General features: G+C 35.7%; 2 protein-coding genes across 2 annotated transcripts in view; both read right to left on the reverse strand.

Annotated features, from left to right (window-relative positions):
- Nucleotides 1-568: 568 nt before the first annotated feature.
- dnajc5g (DnaJ heat shock protein family (Hsp40) member C5 gamma) lies at nt 569-13,874 on the reverse strand. Its single transcript, XM_005806461.3, has 7 exons — nt 13,688-13,874; nt 5,418-5,545; nt 4,999-5,212; nt 4,244-4,400; nt 3,211-3,389; nt 2,728-2,771; nt 569-1,835 (listed from the first exon to the last, which is right to left on the reverse strand). The coding sequence occupies exons 2-5, from the start codon at nt 5,534-5,536 to the stop codon at nt 3,214-3,216; spliced, it is 666 nt and encodes a 221-aa protein (XP_005806518.1). The 5' UTR covers nt 5,537-5,545; nt 13,688-13,874; the 3' UTR covers nt 569-1,835; nt 2,728-2,771; nt 3,211-3,213.
- Nucleotides 13,875-16,929: 3,055 nt separating this feature from the next.
- cad (carbamoyl-phosphate synthetase 2, aspartate transcarbamylase, and dihydroorotase) overlaps nt 16,930-20,528 on the reverse strand; it is a 30,696-nt gene continuing 27,097 nt past the window's right edge. The window contains exons 40-44 of the mRNA XM_023347854.1: nt 19,417-19,542; nt 19,191-19,346; nt 18,527-18,628; nt 17,741-17,835; nt 16,930-17,652 (exon numbers count right to left, since the gene is read on the reverse strand). Coding sequence (XP_023203622.1) covers nt 17,553-17,652; nt 17,741-17,835; nt 18,527-18,628; nt 19,191-19,346; nt 19,417-19,542 — 579 coding nt within the window. The 3' untranslated portion in view covers nt 16,930-17,552. The remainder of the gene's footprint in view (nt 17,653-17,740; nt 17,836-18,526; nt 18,629-19,190; nt 19,347-19,416; nt 19,543-20,528) is intronic.

Consider the following 20,528-nt stretch of genomic DNA (forward strand, 5'->3'; position numbering starts at 1 on the left):
AGTAGGTCGTAGCTGTTAACCATAAAATTGAACAAACTGGAATTACAAACATACATTTACTTAATGGAAACATTCACATTTTTCAATACGTTTTTGCATCTTCAGCTGTATCAAAATGTGATCAACAACCAGATGTTACTATTGGTGGAAAAGATGAAGAAGTCAACAGGGAGTGGTATTTTTATAACTTTAAATTGCTCAACTTTATGATCAATGGAAACGCAGCGGTTGAGCTCTACTATCCTGCTACTTTAGAGCAACATATAAAAGTTTCAGGATTGCAGATCGAGGATCAGACTGTGATATTAGTTGCATTTACAAAGAATTAAGCAAATTTAAATTCCAAAAATAAATTTGTCTAATAGAAACAAAACAATAAAAAAAACAAATTGTGTTTTAGGTAAAAAAAAGTCTTGAGGTAGGATGAAGTGGTTTTTTCGGCTATATAAAAATTTATTAATTTCACAAAACTGCAACGGAAAATTATTTTTTTTTGCATCACAAGTCAAGTGATCAATAGCCAGATGTTACTACTGGTAGAAACTATGAAGAAGAAAACAACAGGAAGTGGCGTGAGGACGATGGTTTTTTAATCACTTATTTTGTGAACAAACTTATCCACGCACATTTTTAATTTCATTTCTTTGCAACTGTGAAAGTGTGTTTTTTCAACATTAGCTGAATACCAACAAGGATTTGCACGCATTTGTAATTTGAAAAGCAGCTACTCTCTGCTCTCATTCACAATTAGGAGATAAAATAAGAAAATCTACAAAAAGAAGCCAAGACAAAACATCAGATTAGACTCTAATCTTAGTGAATATGGACACAAATAAGAGGCGGAGCATGAACCCGGCCGGCAGAGTAAACGGTGGACCGTGAACCACATAATGTAAAACAGCATGACGCTAACTTCAAGGCATTGATTGTAACGTTTCTTCCTGCAGTCCATCAGAGCTCCACGGTTTGGTGTCGGTCGCTGCTCGTCTCGCTGTGGGTGGGGGTTGTTGTTGGGTTTTTAAGCACACAGTGACATCTGGGCTGGTGTGAGTGTGTATTTGTGCACATGATGCATTTCACCAGAGTATGCAGGGAAAAGCTGAAGAGTTGTTTGGGTTTTCCATGCAGGACAGCGGAAAGGGCGAAAACGATGAGTGCATGCTGATCCCCTCTCCATCTCGGCTCAGACGTTTGGCATCAAACCACGAGACTGCAGCGAGTTTTAGGTGCAACAATAATCGGTGGGAATTGTTTACAAGAACAAGGGAGAAAGGAAATGAGTCCACGTGTTAATGCTTTGTTTCTGCTGAGCAGCTAGATTTCTACGATGTTTGGCATTAAACTTATCACCAACTTTCTATCCCAAAGTTAGTAAAACCAAGTTAATGTGGGGGATATGTAAAAAAACCCCAAAACAATAAAAAAGTTCTCCATCTGATGATCAGTGGTGTCTAAAATAAAAAGGAGGTGAAAAGTAATAAAATAAATAATTTGTCCACATCTCCTTTTTATGTCATCCTTAGTGGTTAGAAATGGAATGACCAGAGGAGACTGGGGTGGAGTTTTGGCGTAACACACTTATTCAGTCAGAACCAGCGTCAGATATTTTAGGAACTAGAAGAGAGGGTGGGGACGTTGGGAACGTTCGGAGATCTCCATGTAGGTCCATGGAAGCAGTCTGTAGCGTTAGCTGGGTTAGCATGGGGGGGCGTTGGAGTTTGGGGGGGCGTCAGGTGGGGCAGGAGATCTGGGCTGGCTGGTGACTCTGGGCTGGCTTTCCTCTGGGTTGCTCACAGCAGTGAGATGGAGCTGGATCGAAGTAGAGCCGTGAAACGCTGAGAGAAAATTAAAAACAGAGGCAGGGATCAGATCAAACGGCTCCGAAAAATTCAAACTTCAACAACTATTACTGGAGTTTATGCAACAGGCTAACACAAAGTGGCATGTGATTGTGAAGTAGAAGAAGAATGATGAATAGCTTTCACTGTTTCTAAAATTAAAAATCTGAAACTAATAATCAAATTAAAAAATTACACATTCCACAGATTTTTCTTTTAACAACTTAAGTTTTTTCTATACAATGTAACAAATAAATTAAAAGATACAAAAAATAATTCAATTCCTTTTGAAAGTAAGAAAATAAACACTGATTGTGTCGGTAACCTGGGCAAACACAAAAGGAGATGAGGTCTTTTTTTCCCTCTTAAATTCTACTGTCTGGATTATTTTCTGCAGGAACGAACTGCAAACGTTCACACCTTATTTCACTTTATCTCTGCAACAATTATTCAATTAGTAAGCCAAAAAAAAAAACATATTTATTTGATTTACTTCACAAGCTAGTCTGTATTGGTCTTTTTTAAATTAAATCTCAAAGTACCTGAAAGTTTGTGGTTGTTCGGTTCAGACATGCTTGTCGCAATAAGCTATTAATCAATTAACTGCATGATCAAATTGATCATTTCCATTCTGATGATTATTCTGATGAAATTTGGTCTACAGACATAATTTTATTTTTGGGTTTGGTTCCAGGTGGTTTTTATTTTGGTTTTATTTATTGTTTTTGGTTGTTTTATTTTGGAAATTTAAAATGTTTTCCACATCCAGTGCTGAGTTTGTCTTTGAGTCGTAAACTTGCATTATTATGTCATTATCAATTTAGTACTTGAGAATAGGACAGGATTACTGCTGAGGCTTTTATTCTGAAAAACAAAACCATCATCTTACCTTCCTGCATCAGCTAGTTGACACTTAATCACATGATCACTTTCCTGTAAAAAACAATGATACAAGATGTAAAATTACTTGCAAATCTGCCTGGATTTAAAAGGTAAAAAAAAATAGAACCCAGCAGGAGCTCAGGTTTTATAAAGCAAACAAAATGGATAAAAGTGTTACAGAGTGCTGAGCAATGCAAGCGTTTAATTTTTCATTTCAGTGAGTATTTGGTTCAGCTCAGTGGACAACATCTGGATCTCTCATGCACGGTAACGCAGACACACACAGGTAACGTGTTGATGAACGGGGCATGCATGTAGAAATCAACATGAGGATGACTGTTGGGGTTAAATGGAAAACTGGAGGATTTTGTTAGTCAAGTAGCAGAAGCCACAAAATACAGCTGACGTGTAAAATAACAAAAATAAGTAAAAAAAACAAACGAAACGACGGGAAGAGGACGGGACACAGATCATTGGAGGCGGCTCTTACGAGTCATTTAGACTCTTGTAAGCTGTCTCTGGGGTTTTCTTCCCCCGCTGTGTTGGCTGATGGAGGCGACTGGGGCTCAGGTGGAGGCATGGGCAAGGGCAGGGGGATGGGCTTACTTTGCTCCTCTGGGGTTTCTGGACCCAGATCGGATGCTGGCTGGATTATGATTACAGTGGTACCTGTTGGATTGAAGCAGGGAAATCCTGAGGTGTGAGTCCATTTTAAATCCTCTGCTGATGCAAACCAGTGAAGCCGCTTAATGTAGTTTAATACAACCACTACACTGTAGTAACCGACTGCTAAGAAGGGTGCTGTGTTTTACTTCTGAGGATGTTGAAAATTCAATATTTTTAAATCATAACAGTGACCTAAAAAAAAAGTATTTGTCATATTTTATTCTGTATGACAAGAAAATGACATCAAAAACCTTGAACTGCTTCTGCAGCTTGAGCTTAAATAAATATTTATCAACAAATTAATTTCCTTGCTGATTTTGCGTCAATTTGACATAAAATGACCTTAATCTACAAGGACAGCTGCAACCCAAACACTGGTTGTTAGGCCTGTCACAATAAACTAATAAATTAAAATGACCTCAATTTTTTTCCATTTGCATAATTTATAATTTTTCTCTTTTTCTCCCAAAACGTGGATGACAAAAATCTTCAGCCTGATGCTTTGGTCTCAACTAGCTGTACTTCTGAAGGGCAACTTAGTTAAATACTTCATAATTAATTTAGTTGTTTCTGTTTTGTTCATTTATTTCAAATATTTAAAATGTCTTCCAGTTCCAGTGGTAAATCTTCATTAGGATGTAAAGTTTATTGATCTTTGAGAGAGTGAACTTGCATTATTATCACTTGAAAATGGTCTCAAAACAACAACAACAGTTTATTGCAATTACTTCCGGAACAATATATGGTCCAGTAAAATTTGTTATTGTGACAGACCTGGTTGTCCCATATTAATACAAACAAAACTCTCACTCATCAAAATAAATCTGCATAAACCAGAGTGACCCAGAAGCACTTGCCTCCGTCCTGATCCGCTCGGATTTGGGCCTCCAGGTCTTCAGGATCAACATATTGGTAGCTTTCCTCGTCGTCGGGGGGTTTGCACTTCCCACAGCAGAAACAGCAACAGCAGCAGCAGCAGCAGCAGGTGAAAAGTGTGCAGCACAGCACCAGACTCTGCAGGGATTTACGTGCAAACAGGTTTTTCTTAGTCGTATGACGGTCGACAGAATTTAATCTTCATCTCTAAACAGTTGAATCATCAGATTACATGTAATTCTGAACAGTTCTGCAGTGCAGACGGAACATTTAGGTACTCTGAATTTGTTTGCCATCTAAGAAAATAATCCAAAAAAGACAGGAGATTTAGTAATTTGCCTCTGATACAAGATAAAATATGTTTTATGTGATAATATTTACTGCATAAAACCTAAAAAACCACAGCAACATAATCAGGAGCTTAATCACCTCAGACAACATCAACAAAAGCCCAGCGTCATATCTATTTACATTGTGTGGTATTACACTGCAGAAGTTGCTGATCCATGTCGGCTTTAATCTACATTCCTGGCAGGAGGACAAATGTCTATAATTGCATCATGAGGATGAACCAGAGGTCAGCATTAGGCTTTACCCAGCTGTGTTTACAGATTCATTAAATATGTGTTCATTTGGCTAATTATTTATCCTCTCGCTAAAAGAAGTTACTGCTTAGTTGCCGTAAAAACAATATAACATTTTGTTAAATGTGAGAAAGGCCACCGGCGTTACTAACCTTAAACCACCATTTGGACATGAGGAAGTAGTATTTAACACTTTCCTCTCCAAACTGTTCGGATACGTAAAGGCCCATGGAGCCATACTCGTCGTAAATCCTTCTTTTGTTCTCATCGTTTAAAATAGAATTGGCGTTGTTAATCTCCTTAAACTTCTCCGCTGCGTCTGGGTTGTCTGGGTTCTTGTCCGGGTGGTACTTCAGCGCTAGTTTTCTGAAAAGAGTTCAGAGGGGATCAGAGGCAAACGATCAGCTTTGGACTTTTAAGAATGATTGTTTTATGAAAATAACTTCCAGGGTCACAAAATTCAACATGAAGTTCACGGAAATAAGTACAGGGTGAGTATTTCAAAAAAGACAGCTGAGACTCCGTACAAACAGGTTAGTGACTCAGATTAGCGCACATCCAGTCAGCTCACCTGTATGCTTTCTTAATTTCCTCAGCTGACGCGCCTTTCTCCAGGCCTAACACTTTATACACGGTCTCCCCGGAGGTGGACATCTTCCTCTGAGGACGGGCAGAAGTCTGTTCAGCCATGGCTCACCTCTACAAGTAAAAAACAAACAATAAATGATTGGGTTTCATGTTACAAAAACACAAAAAAATGCCAAACAAAAGTCATAGTTATGGCACTATATTTGTGCTACCAACCTGAGCGTGCAGTGAGACAGATGTGAGCACATATACCTATGTGAGCTAACAATAATTTGCTTTGTGTCAAGCTTAAATCTCACACAATATAAACTCTCGCGCTCAATTCTTGATGAAAGACTAAATTAGTTTTTACAATAATAGTATTGTAGTTTTATTGATAGAATTTATTGATCAAATTTTAAAATGTGATAATAAATTTAAATTTACTGTCACCTTGTTTTCTATAACCTTGAATAATTTACTTATAGTTCATTGTAAGGACATATAGCTTTGCTTTGTTTAAGGGTTTATAAATTATAAAATACCGGCATCAACTGTTCCAAACAGAGTTCATAACCACAAGCAGAGGAGGTAGTGGCTTAATGTAAAATTTTCTCAGATGCAAGTGAGATCTGAGCATTTTAACAATATTTACTCACTTATATTGACTAAATAGGACGAGGAAAAAAATGACACATAATGGGTAAAAACATGGATACAAAATGAAAGAAGGTTGGGACAAATTGTTCAGTATTACCCCAACAATCAAAAATTAATTACTTGTATTTGTTAAATGAAATACATTACTGGAGATTTAAGTGGATTAATCACTGGTTTGCAAATGTTACTTTATCCGTCCAACAGTTTTCCATACTACGTTTAACTGGAAAAGATAACATAACTGAAAGCATGTAAGCATTTCAACATAGGAAAAGTCATTAACAAAAGACTTTTTACTGAACTACACAAATGGATTCCTGGTGAACCATGGCAACTGTCCAAAACGACCACATCTATTACTCAGCCATACAAATAATGCCACAGCGGTCATTGAGTAAAGAAGATTACATTTTGCTGAGCTAACAGATTACCCATCCAAGTCTACGTCAGAGAGGGCCAGCGTCCCGGTCAGAGTCTGACTGGACCGCTTTAGACGGACCAAACACAGCAAAACCGCTCATCCACACACAGACGCACCAGGGAATAAAAAAATACAAAACAAGTTGACAAGGGAAAATGTTCTTCTGCCAAAGGCAAATCAAAACAAGTTTAATCAATGTACTGATTGGACAAATGGTACAAAATTATTTATGGGATCTTTACAGAAAACCCTGATTTGGAAAAAAAAAAAAATCTAAAATCAATCAGATTTATCTCAGCCAACAATAATATAATGGAAGTTTTCTGATGTAAGCTAAGAATCAAACTTAATGAACTCAGAGAGAAACAGATAAAAAAGTTAATTAAATCTCTACTGACCTGCTTTTATTTAGCCTGACATTGATCATAGCTTATATACTGTATATATATCATAGCTTAAATTTATTGGTACAACATGAAATTAAAACTTGTCAGTCTCTTAACTATCAGATGCAAAGTTTTTAAAAATAGAAACGGCAACACAAATTAATGTTTGCACAACTTCTGACTGTTCAATAAGCAGCAGCTGAAATGCATGGCCCCTACGTTCAGTTTTAATGAGTGCAGCAAAGAAAAATTTAGTTTTTTGCAAATGAACTTATTTGAATTCACTGCAAAAACTGCAGTTATTTAAAGCTGATTGATTTCAGTTTATCAGAATAAGGCATTTCATTTTTCTGCAACAATTATCTTCATTACAGTACATTAATTTTGGACACGTAAACCTTTCTTACTTTTACTGGAATTAATCTACCAGATTTAGAATCACTTTCATGGAGAAATCGATCCCACTGATCCTGAATCAGGCTTTAAAGCCGAGCAGTATTTCTGGTCGGGGGAGCTAATGGTTGCCCTATTTATCAGTTTTTCTCCAATGAGATCAGTTACACATTTACTGGGAAAATCCTCTGAATGATTCCATCTCCAGCGCAGCAGAGAGCAGCTTTGCTGCTATTGTCTCTCATCTAATTAGTTAAGAGCCTCATGCTGCTTCCATTCCTTTCACAACTGCACCAGATGGTACTTTCACTCAGTAGTTTCACATTCTGACTCTTAAAATGGGTCACTGGCAAAGATTAAAGTCACTTCCAGGTTTTACAAACACAGAAAACCTCAAAGCATCAACATTTAATATCCATTTCATGTCAAACTGTTACACATTCATAAACTGAAAAAGAAAACAGCCGATAATGACACATTTACTACATTAGAAGTGATTTTGTTTTAAAGGTGAAACGATTACTAGAGATTAATCAATTACTCAAATAATCTTTAACTAATTTAGTAATTGATTAGGTATTAATCAATTACTGGAGTATACAGAACTCTAAAAATGGCCATTTGCTGAAAGAACAGCACATTTGAAGCAGTAAATATGCTAAAGCTGTACAAAAAAAATACGGTACAAATATTTTGCATTTAAGATAAAAAAAAACAAACATTTGTTTATAAATCTAACTTCTGAGGTGGTAAAGTTTTAGCTCCACTTGGATGAAATTCTGAAAAACCAATCTTTTATTGCTATCCAATAATTAATGCAAAGCATAAATTAGTAGACTGATGCATCGTTAGCTACAAATGATTAAGAGTAGAGATTCCTCATGTTATGAATGTTCATTTTTTTATTCAAAAAATTATTATTTTTATTATTTTTTTTGTATTTTTAATGTATTTCTAATATTCTGTAAAAAGGCTTAGGTGGTAAATTGAAAGATTTGCAGAAAGCACCAGTTTTAAAAATCTGATTAATCGATTAATTATCAGAATAATCGATTAATAAAATAATTATTTGCTGCAGCCTTATTGGATATATATTCAGTCTGCAATAATTTTGGTTTAGAAGAATAGAATATATGAAAGCATAATATCTGTCAGCCTGGACGGATGGAGAAATCCTGCCAGTTACATAAGAAATGCAGCCTTTAACAGGAACATACGTTGTTTACAGTGAGTTTCTACTCACTGGAGCTGAAAGACTTTAATCAAGTCATCATCACACATTTCAGTTTTTGAAAACAAATATCTGAAAACAGACAGCAGTGTGATCTCAACCTGCAGTCTAACAACTACGATAAAAGAGAAGAAGCCAAGTCAGGTTCTGGACTGAAATAAATCTTGCATAAAGATCACACGGACATGTTTAGTCCAAAAATGTTAGAAACGCCACAGGTCCAGATGGCGTTCCTGCTGGAGCCAAGATGGCTGCTGTAAATACAGCACTAACTGGTTTAGGCTGGCAGAACTGGAGACATAAAGTTCAGCTTTTCTTTGGAACATAAACATTTCTGATTACTGATCCAGCCGCCACTACAGCTATCGATCGGGTATCAGTGAGCCAGGCCTATTAGGTTAATGGAGCAACTGCAGTCTTTGTGATTCAAGCTCTGCAAACGGGCCTGTGGTCTTTCATTATGAAATAAAAAAAAAAAATATCTACAAGTTTAATATTTTTTAGTATAGAGTAAATATTCCTTGTCATTTTGATGATTCTGGATCACAGTTAAGCCTGTTGCAATAAGCAATTAATGAGCTTGATCATTTTCATTTTGAGGATTTATATTTATTAAGGGCAATTTCACTCAGAGACACCATGATGTAATCTTTTTATGTTTTTGGTTGTGTGTGGCTTTTATTTTTGATTTATTTATCATTTTGGCTGTTGGTTGTATTTTGTATATTTAAAATATCTTCCAGTTCCAACATTAAATGCTCTTTACAAAAAAAAAAAAAGGTTTTGTGGTATTTGAGAGGATGAACGTTCACTATTATGCAATTTTCAATATATTATTTAAAAATGATCTCAAAACAATATGATATATTGCAATAATTTCTGGAACAATTTATCGTCCAGCAAAATTGATCATGACAATCCTACTCTCAGTTTACATTTTCAGCTTCTCAGAAAATTTGAATAGGATCAATAAACAGGAGCGTTCAGGCATTTTTAAAATCTATAATCATTAAAATAAAATAAAAAAAAAAAGCTTCAAATATTTCACTGTAATGAATCTGTGAGTCACTTTCTGACGTTTTCAGAATATTCTGATGTTTTGAGATGCACATGTAGCTTAAAACAACCTGATCATCTCTATTTCAATCTGTCTATAGTTTTCTATATGATGCTGTATTATAATTTTGTAAGAAATGTAAAAAAAGAAAGAAAAAAGAATCTGCACATGATATTTAGTTGACCTGAGAAACCCTGAGTAAAACAATTGAATCACTGTAATCGACAGAGAGCAGTTTAAAAAACAAAAGCTATTAGTAGCATAAAAACCTTAAAGCATTTGAAAGTCAAAGCGTCTTGTCAAAGACACCAACCGAGGAAAAATCATGTGAAGACTGCAGGCAACGGTTCTTATTAAGATCCGACTCTGTGAAAACATCATTTCAGGGCAGCTTAGTCCAAAAATAATAATCAGTTAAAAATATCTCTGGAAGAAGAACAGCAAGTGAGCCGTGACATCAACAACAATAAACTGGACAATCGATGTAGCCAAAATTAAACTAAAATTAACAACTTTTTATTTCAAATGTTCAGCAAAATGCTGCTTTTATGAAAGAAATCTGAAGAAATAAAATACTCAATGAGGAGTCACCGAGTAATAAATCACTAGTAACGCTGAATAAACAAATATAATGAAGTGTAAACAGCTAACAGGGTGAAAAAACATAAATTGTAAAAAAAAAAACCTGGGTGTTTTATCAGCACTTGGATCAATAACCAAACATCTAGAAAGAATAAAACAAAATGGGAGTGAGAGGTAGGATGACAAATATCTAATCGGATAAGTGAACATTAGAGGAAGATTGGCTGAATTTGGGGTTGAAGTCGGGTGAATTCGATGGGTCAAATAAATCAATTTAGAAATGACCAGATTATCTTATATAAGCCATATGGTCCATTAAATGTAGCCCTACTACTTATTACAGCACTATGGTTACACACATGTTGGAATATAGCAACTCTTCAAACATTTTCATCATTCAAACTTTAAAAACAAAACAATTTACGTCCAATATTAATATCTGTATTGATCCCGATATTGAAAAAATTCTAGATCGGGCATCGTGACAATGTGTCTAATTCATGAGGGCAGATCTATTCAGTCTAATTCTATGCTCCCTTATTTATTTTACAATACATTTATATTTCAATATTTATATTAAATGTGAATTGGTGCATCCCTGGTAAGGAAATAAAAGAATAAATGGCTGGAAAGGAAACACCTTTGCCTTAATTTAAGGATATTTGTGCTGAATCATAAAAACTAGGTAAAAGTTAGCCGTACTGATTGTGACCTAATTCCTGCAGGATCAAACGTTCCCACCAGCTCCACCAGTCGCTCTAAATGCAACCCAAAGCAAACAAAGAAAATCAATCAACCCTCAGCAGCTCCCATGCACTGAAGTGCACAACTTTATACACCAACAAATATCTTCATACTTTCCTTCTAAGCTGTTAGACCTTTTAAATTTGGCTTTGCAAAAGTTTTTTCAGTCCAAGATAATTCAACATTGTTCATAATGCATTTTTTGTAGCAGGTTCCTCAAACCAGCATTTCTTATAAGTCATCTTGCAGCGTCTGCTGCATTCATGCTAACCAAACGTCACATAAAGGAAACAGGATATGGGCTAAAAAATGGTCAGCAGACAATCAGCAGCATAAATATTTACTCAATGTTTATGGTGAAAAAAAAATAGTAATGAAATTGCAGCTACTGTAAGACAGCACTTAGGAAATTCCCACTGTGCTTCACTGCAAAACAGCACAGCTCAAACTGCATTTTCATTTTTTTGGATGTTTATGTGCATTTAGAGAACAAAAAAGGTTTTTCTCTGAAATATATCTGCCTCACGTTACTACTTGTGTACTTTCTGTGATACTGAAAACCTCTGCAGGTACATCACGATACCAATCAAACTTTTTGTGAAGTAATTCAAAGTACTGCAAGTGTGCTTTGCTTCACTAATACTTTACTGCGAATTGTCTGTAATTTTGAAAAGAACTAAAACAGTCTCTAAGCAGGAAGAATCTCCTGAAGCCGATTGTGAAGAATCTGAAAATGTTTTTGACAGAGGGGGAAATATTTTCAACAATATTCTACGCTGCTAAGTAGATTTCCTGTCAGTTTTGTTTTCAATAGTAACATTTAATAGCTTGAAGTGTTTTAGGATTATATTTTTCACATGTAAACGATTTGTTTTGCCTGCCTTGATGGTAACCAGAGTTTCTCTGCATGCAAAGCTATCTGGTTTCAGGTCCAAAGTCCTACTGTTCTTTAGAATTTCCTGCTGCAACAAAGATGTTTTAAAAAATGTTCTATGCATCAACGCCTGCAGAAAACTGTTAATACCCAAAATAACAAAAACATACAGGAGACTATGGAGGATTTTCCCTGCCAAGTACTGACTTGTACTATTCTCCTGCTGTGTGTGTAAACACCACTCCCAAAGCAAACATTTGTTGTTTTTTTGGTTTGTTTTATATATTTGCATTTCCATAAAACTTTGGGTGGAGTCTCACACAGGCCTTAAGGAGTCAAAGAAAAGTAAAATAACCTGTTACAAAATGCAACCCAAAGCAACTACAGAGAACTATTAGGGCCACCAAAAAAATTAAATAAAATAAAAATCTTACTTTAATGCGAGTCATGCAGGAGAAGAAATAACTTTCTGGAAAAACGTGTTGGACTTTAAGTACCGATCTGAATTCTGAGCTTGGAGCTAAAATTCTGTTACTATGGAGTTTCCATGACAACAATAAACCAGACACAAGCTTAGAACTAGCTCTCGCCTTGTTACGGTATTAAGTACATTACAAGTATTACAATTTCTAAGCATGCTAAGCTTTCTTTTTGTTCTTATTGAAAATACTTTATTAATCCCAAAGGGAAATTAAATGTTGCTGTAACTCTTTAATTAAGAGTCTTCAAAGAGTTATTGAAGATGATGATGGCTGTTGGCAGGAAAGATCTCCTGTAGCGGTCTGTACTGCACTGAATCTGAACAAGCCTCTGACTGAAGATGCTCTGCTTTCCCAAGGCAAGTTTGAAGGTTCACCTATGCTTTGCAGGGCGCTTCCCTTCCAAGATGGCGATTTAGTGGTGCGGATCTGCATGCAAAGTAGAATGCACTTCTAGTTCAGACTTGGGGAAACTGCATTTTGAGAGAAAAGATGGAATTCTTAGTGGAGAAAAAAAAATCTGAGTGTAAAGTCAAAATTTTTAAGAGGGGGAAAAAGTCAGAATTCTTAAAATCTGAATTCTTTGTGAAGTTTAGTCAGAATTCTAAGGGAAAAGGAAAATTCAGAACAAAGAATTCTGAGAAAGAATTCGGAATTCTGAGAATAAAGTCGGAATTCTGAGTAATTTATTTTGTACAAACAACTAACATTAATGTTACCAACTGTAGAAATGGCTGGATATTAACGTAAAAAAATGAAAAACATGATCACTGCGTACAAATCTTAACCACTGCAACAGCTGCAGAAAAAAAGGTTTCTATGTCAAAAATGTTATACAAAGACTTACGCGTGGAGTAATAATCCTCAACATCATTAGACACAGCTAAAATGAAGATTAACAGTGTTTAAATTCTTTAAAGGCTCATGAACTGGATTGTCACACATTCCAGACTGGGGCTGATTTGTTAGGCTTCACTCAGCGATCATGTGGTATAAATAATATTAAGATCTGGGCGCTGTTTGAGAATAATGAAGGAAGATTCCCGTCTGTTTGTCCTTGTGGAGCTCTAATCCTTTCCTAATCCCCCCTGCAAAGGGACAACTCCTTCTCTTTTACACCTCGCCATTCATAAATGTACCATTTTGAACAGCGTAGCCTCAGCAGCCGTTTCTACTTATTTTGCACATTTTAATCGGGTTTCTAACCCATCTGAAGCGGCTTGATGGACTGACTCGAGCTGTTAACAGATGTAACTTTAACACGCCAATGCCCACGTATTTCTTCGATTTTTATGTGTTTATTTTAAAAAAACAGACAATTCAGTTAAAAAAAAAAGAAGAATACATTTAAAAATCTTTTAAATCCATTCAGGCTTCGCTAGTTTGAGCCGTTAGCTAACGTTAAGCTAGCTGGTAACGTCCCAGCAGAAATAAAAAAAAGCCTCACCTTGAGTAAACTGGACACCGTGAATCTCGCTGTAAGGTTAACTGGACCATAGAGGCATCCGGTTTAATGTCTTACACGGCAGTTAACGGGTCACACAGTTCCGTTATCCCGGTGGCAAGATAGTGAGCGATGCACCCGCTACTTGCTGGCTTGCCGGGTCGCTCCTCCTTCCAGGAAATAAAGGATGCGGAGTGATGCGTTCAAGGCCCAAATCCGCTTATCAGGAAAAGAAAGTTGGCCGTGTAATAAACTGAGGTGGGCGGAGAACCGAAAAATTTACTCAAGAGTGACTTATTTTTACTCAAGCCGAAGTAAAAAGTAACCGTCCAAACAAATACTTTTTACTTTGTTTTGTCTGAATATCTAATTTAATGCCTAAAAATGTCAAAACAATTAAAAAAATTAATTATGTAAAAACTTGGGTATTTGAAAGACTAATATAAAAAAATTCTTACAAATAAATACAATAAGTACAAATTCAAGCAGAAGAAACGTCTTTGTAAATCTATTCAACATAAAACATAAAATAATACCTACAGTATCTTTTCTGTATCTCCATCTCCAAAAATGGTCAGTAGATAAAAAATAAAGTTTGTGTACTAACAGGAGGTCTTTATTCAACATAAATTCTAGGTGAATCTTTGGTAAAAGCCTGTTTTATCAGGAAAGTTACAGAGGGTAGAGTAGGGATAAATTTTACTAAAGAGTAGCAATGCTTGATGTCACTCAAGTAAAAGTACAGTGAAAGTACTCAAAAGTACATTTTCCCCAACTGTTATTCAAGAAAATTTAATTGAGTATAAATAGTTACTACCTATCTCTGATGATATGCATACGCAAAAAGCAAAATTTGGTTTTGGGGCCCTCTAGTTCTGCTAATATTGTGGACTGACTGCAATCAACAGTATTAAGATTATTCAAAAACCTGCTAAACTTATTGCATCTCTGTCCGATAGTGCTGTTTACATTATATTCTATATGCACATGTAATATAGGATGCATTTATTGGCCAGAAGATTTATTGGTGCCGATTTCCTTAATTTTGGGGAATGGGTGATTGTCCGAAACTTACATGTGAAGCCCATCTTATCCCCTAATCTTATCTTTGTCAGCAAAGGTTTAAAAATCCGTCTCTGTTCTCTTCTGCTCTGCAGTGAGAGGTGTGACTGACGGACCGACCCACCAGGTCAGGTCTGCACGTTTACAGTTAATATTCACTCCACTGCTGCCAACTTAGTGATTTTCTTGTTACATTTAGCGACATTTCAGACAAAACAAAATTCATATCAACCAAAATCTAAATTGGCAGGTCAGGCTTTTTAAAGATCGGTAATCAGCAATCAACCAGAAAACTGCAATCGGTGGAGCCCTATTTAAATGGAATACATACACATATTCATGACATACTTTGATTAAATAAATTTATCTTAAGCGTTATTACAATAGTTAAACATTTAATTTATACCAGGTGAGTCTTTCTCACCTGAGAATATGGATCGGTACTGGGCTGATTCTGAGCCTTCAAACAATTTTAATTAGAGAAGTTTCACATAACTTGATTTAGAAATAATGTTTGTTTTAGATACATAAATGATCATGCTCAGCAGTAAACTAATAAATATCACCAACTACAGCTCACAGCAGCTCACTGATATATAAATGCAGTAGTCATGTAGCCTGATGTAAAAACTGTTTGCTAGACAATGTCAAACGTTGAGAAGTCTTAATTATTGTTTCCAAACGTTATCAAACACGGAGTTTTGGAGCCAAAAAACCTCAGAAATATACAGGGCCAACCATGAGAATCAACTCATTTAAAATTAATACTCAGTTTCACACAAATACAAACATTGTAGCATAAATGTTGGCTGTTGAACTGGACCGTTCAAGGTCTCTATTAAGCCAAGTTTCTATTAGCATCTCCACAAATCTTTCTGATAAACATTACCAAGGAAAACATACTTTTATCTTGTATTTATTCTATTCTCTCTCCCTGAAGGATAAGTCCTTCTTGGCTACATTGTTTTACTTGCTTATCTTCCACCGGAGCTTTGGATATGCACTGCACATTGAAGCTCATATTACCGTGCACTGCGGTACATACTGCGGCCACCAGGGGACGCCCAAGAGCAATTTATTTTTTAATGTTTCTTTTGGTCCATATAAAAAAGATTTCCACGTACATTATCAAACATATATTGTAAAAATAAAAATCACAACCTTATAATGAATTTGTGTGTTTTTGTTAATATAATCACATAGAAATCATAATTTATTTATTTTTTAAATCAGTTCCACTTAGGGGGCCCCAAGTGGCCGCTCAGTTTGCTTTGCTTTGGGCCGGCCCTGCTTTTCACAATAAAAGTTTATTTCTGCTGAGTCAGTTGCACAGTAGGAGTTGAATTTTTTCTACAAACAGTTCTGAATGTTGAACTGCATCCCGTTTTTTAATCCAGTTGTTGCCAAAGTGTGGGTCAGAAAAAAGTTTTAAAAATGCTATGCAATAATAAAATAGATTAATGGTTGTTGACTATTGTTTATAAACCTTTAGTCTAGTTGTTAATAATGTTTGTTTTCCTTCTAAGCTGACACAAAACTTCATTTGCATTTCAGTTATTTTATTTATTGAACTATTTGTTTTTGTCCCAGGAACAATGGCAAGTAGTAAATGCATTTAAATTCAAACCACTGAACAAATATGCAACCTGAAATAGGATCATATGTAAATATATAATTTTTCCCATTTGATAACCTCCTTAATCAGAAACAAGCAAAAATCAAAAATTTGGTAAAACCCAAATTGCAACTATTAACTATACTCCAGCAGATTGAGCACATTTTTTAATTACTCCACTTTGTTGCACATTTTAAAATGTGAGTATCCAATTTTTAATAACCATACAAGACATTTCCTTTTAATTTGTACATTTGCGCCTACAATAGTCTACTTTTTTGTTTATGTATATTTTTTCCCTTTGAATCTGCATTCACTTTACTGCATCTCAAATTCTAGACTCTTTTAAAGCATTAACGTTTTTCTTGCAAGATTACAAAGCAAATTTAATTATGAATTTTACTCCCTCATCTCTACAAGAAATAAAATTGTTATTTGTTAGAAAATACATTTGATTTCATGTAATATGCAGTTTTAGTGCTATCGAATCTTGATCCAGAAGTCTTTATTTCAAACATTGCTACCCATTTATGGTTCAAATTATTCTGACTCCAATTTTTACAATAGCTTTGGAAAAATCTTTTTATTTCAGGTTCAACACTTTTACTGACATACTTTTAGATTTGGACTAAAAACTTTTCAGTATCATATAAAGTACACAAGTAATAACTTTTTAAGAACTTTTAAACTTTTTAAGAAGTTACAGTACAAGAAAGCATTGACAGTAACAGTTAACACTTCTAAACACAGACAATGGTTAAAGAACACCTGTGTGTTTTCTATTTCCACTGATCAAGTTTTAAGGAATATTCTAGTAGAAAATTTGCATTTTCCACATCAGCTGGTATCATGATTGGTCAGAGCAGAACCGGTATTAGTAGGACTTTAACTGATCCCATGAGCCAACAGAATATGTATTTCATAAGCATAAAGGAACAATCTGTTCTCAAATTCCTTTAAGAGAGTCCCACCAACATCCACCAAATGGCTTCAAATAGGAAAAAAAAACAAGACCTAGAAATGTAACATTAAAGCAGCATCTTAGAAACTCTAAAACTAATCATCTAAATTGTGTTCTCATGTCATCTTGCTAATAAAATTTGTGCAGATTTTCAGGAAAAAACATAAAAATACTACAGTTTAGCACTTCAAACTTTCACCCGTTGTGCTACAAATAACTGAAATATGGATTTATTTGCCAAGTACGGTGGCCAGGAGGGCCATTCTGATATACATGCCGTTCTCAGCTTGACGAAAATATGCAGCCCTGGGGTCTGTGTCCACCTCCGGACTGATGGGAAGAAAGGAAAAATTAAGTTACTCCGGAAAGTTTTTGTTTTTTGAATGAGTTTCGCTGCACAATAAAAACAGGAACTCACCTGATTTCGTTGACCCTGGGCAGTGGATGCATCACCACCATTTTCTTTTTGGCAACAGTCATGATGTGAGGAGTGAGGATGAACTGGCCAAAACACTAATAAAAAACACAGGAAATTAAGGATCTTCATGACTGGCCTGAAACAATTAATTGTGATGAATCGATATTAAAATAATCAACAACTAATTTTGTAGTAGATTAATCACTAACCGGAGTTTAGAGACTCAAAAAAACACATTCCCATAGCCAAATTTTCTCAGGCGGTATAGTTTTAGCTTCAATTAATTCAGATTTACTAACCAGCATGCTATGTTATTGCACACCAGGCAATATAATGTTACTTAATGGATTTATTGAAATAATTATCAACTAATTTAGTAATAATTAATCACTAACTGGAGCAAAAAAAAAAAAAAGGCATTTGGTGAAAAACAATACCAACAAAAGTGCCAAAACTGTACAAAGAATGTAAATTTTGCATTTAAGATAAAAATCACATTGCCTGTAAATTTGTTTTAGCATCTCAAGTGGTATATTTTTATACCACTTGAGTTCTAATGTTGCAGTATTACATATTAGGCAATAAAATGTTAATTATTAGTTTATCACATCTTTTTATGTATTTCTAATAAGTGGTTAAATAAATAAAAAAACTCGAGCATGTGCCATTTTTCATTCCCATTAATTGTCAGAATAATCGGTAGATTAATCAATTTTTACAATAATCATTAGTCGTAGCTCTACTTCATAACATTCTCTGAATGTTTAAAACTAAAACCCAACTTACAGCTTTGTACTCATCCTCAGATCCAAATCTCTCCTTCTGGATCCTCGTCATGTACAGGACGTCCGTCTCAGGCAGAGCTTCCTCAATGCTGTCAAACTCTTCCTGTTACAAAAGTAAAACTAATCAGTTTATTATGCTGGAAGCCATTTTTACACTCTGGGTTCGTCTGTGCACTGCAAAAACACAAAATCTTAAAGTATTTATGGTCTATTCTCTAATGTAAATACATTAGTTTAGTCTTTTTTCATGTGTACTAACTTACAAGTAACTTTTCAGCAAGAAATAAGAGCTAGTTTTACTTCAGTGATTCCTTAATATTATTGAAAAAGTTATAGTTCATAAGTGAAAAACTCTGCTAATGGAACAAGGCATTTTCCCATATAATAAGTTAAAAATGTCTTCCTCCACTGACCAATGGTTTCAATAAGAATGAAAACATAAATTAGGGATCTTCAAACTATGGTTGAAACGATTAATCACATTAGTTATGATTAATTGATAAGTGTAACATGAAATAAAATTAGTTTTAGATTTTTTTTTATCTCTAAAAAATTATTTCACACATTTTTAGAGGGGAAATTTATATGAAAAGCTTATTTTACTGTGGTTATGTAATATCTTGGTATTTTTCTCCCTTGCTCACTTAAAAAATTATGCTGTTCACCTGCTTGATGCCCTTCGAAGCCACATAGCTGATGATTTCTGCAGGCATGTGGAGGTTTTTAGGCGCTACGTAGCGCAGAGTGATGCGATACTGAGTCAGCAGCTTGGCCAGAGAGTGAACAGTGCGGCCATGTTTCAGGTCTCCAACCATCGTGATCTAGCAGAAAAACAAACCGTAAGTGTTGTGCTCCTGATTCAGATCACGATCTGAGTTTCCCAGGTTTTACCGTCATCCCGTTGACCGTCCCAAGTTCCTCCCTGATGGTGAAGACGTCCAGCAGGGCCTGGGTGGGATGTTCCCCGACGCCGTCGCCGGCGTTTATCACTGGTTTACGGCAGGGACGGGATGCATTCTGCAGATAAAATATAACAATGTTAAAATACTAGACTGGTTCACAAATCATGCAGCTAGAATGTGACCTGCAGAGTACTGGTTTAGTTTTCTGTCTAACTTTTAACTAGCAATTTCCAATGGATTTCAACACTACTTGCGTTTTGCTGTAAAATGAGCATTTAGGTTAAAGTCATGCTTGTTTTAAGTTTTAGTCACAGCAAGCAAATGCCACCTAAATCTGATTCCTTTTTTCTTTTGGCCCATATTCAACTTTTTCACTGCAATCTTTTCACCCCTCTCTTCCAAAAAATTTATTTTGTGCTACTTCCATATGTGGCATCAAGAAGACATTCACACCAGCCCCGTTCAGTGAGCTTTAGTCAAACTATAGTTCGTTTGCCTGGAAAGTCTGACTCGTTTGTGGAGGTGTGAATGTGCAATCAAACTCTGGTGCAGATCAAAAAAGTCAACTCCGGTCTGCCTACAAACCTCGGTTTCGAAGACTACTCCAAAAGCAGGAAACGGACTACACTGTACCGGAACCGGACTGCATTCTGGGTAAATTCAATCAAAACAAATGCAAAAGAAGTGGCTTGTGGTATTTTACCAAAGACGAAACAGAAATCCTACTACCGCTACTAAAATTTGACACTATGAGCTTCACAAAATCTGTTTCCATTTGGTGAAGAAGAAAATTTCACTGTGTCTTCTTCAGAGACTTTTGTATTGTTTCCTTCAGAAGTTCTTGATGCAGCGCCCCCACAGGTGAGGAGGGGGACAGGTTGCTCAAAGGGTTTAGTTCAGGGGTCTCAAACTCCAGGCCTCGAGGGCCGCAGTCCTGCAGTTTTTAGATGTGCCACAGGTACAAAACACTGGAATGAAATTAATTAATGACCTCCTCCTTGTGTAGATCAGTTTTCCAGAGCCTTAGTGACCTAATTATTCTATTCAGGTGTGGCGCAGCAGAGGCACATCTAAAATTGCAGGACTGCAGCCCTCGAGGAC

The sequence above is a fragment of the Xiphophorus maculatus genome, chromosome 15 (assembly GCF_002775205.1).
Source record: "Xiphophorus maculatus strain JP 163 A chromosome 15, X_maculatus-5.0-male, whole genome shotgun sequence".
In the NCBI taxonomy this organism is placed as follows: Eukaryota; Metazoa; Chordata; class Actinopteri; order Cyprinodontiformes; family Poeciliidae; genus Xiphophorus; species Xiphophorus maculatus.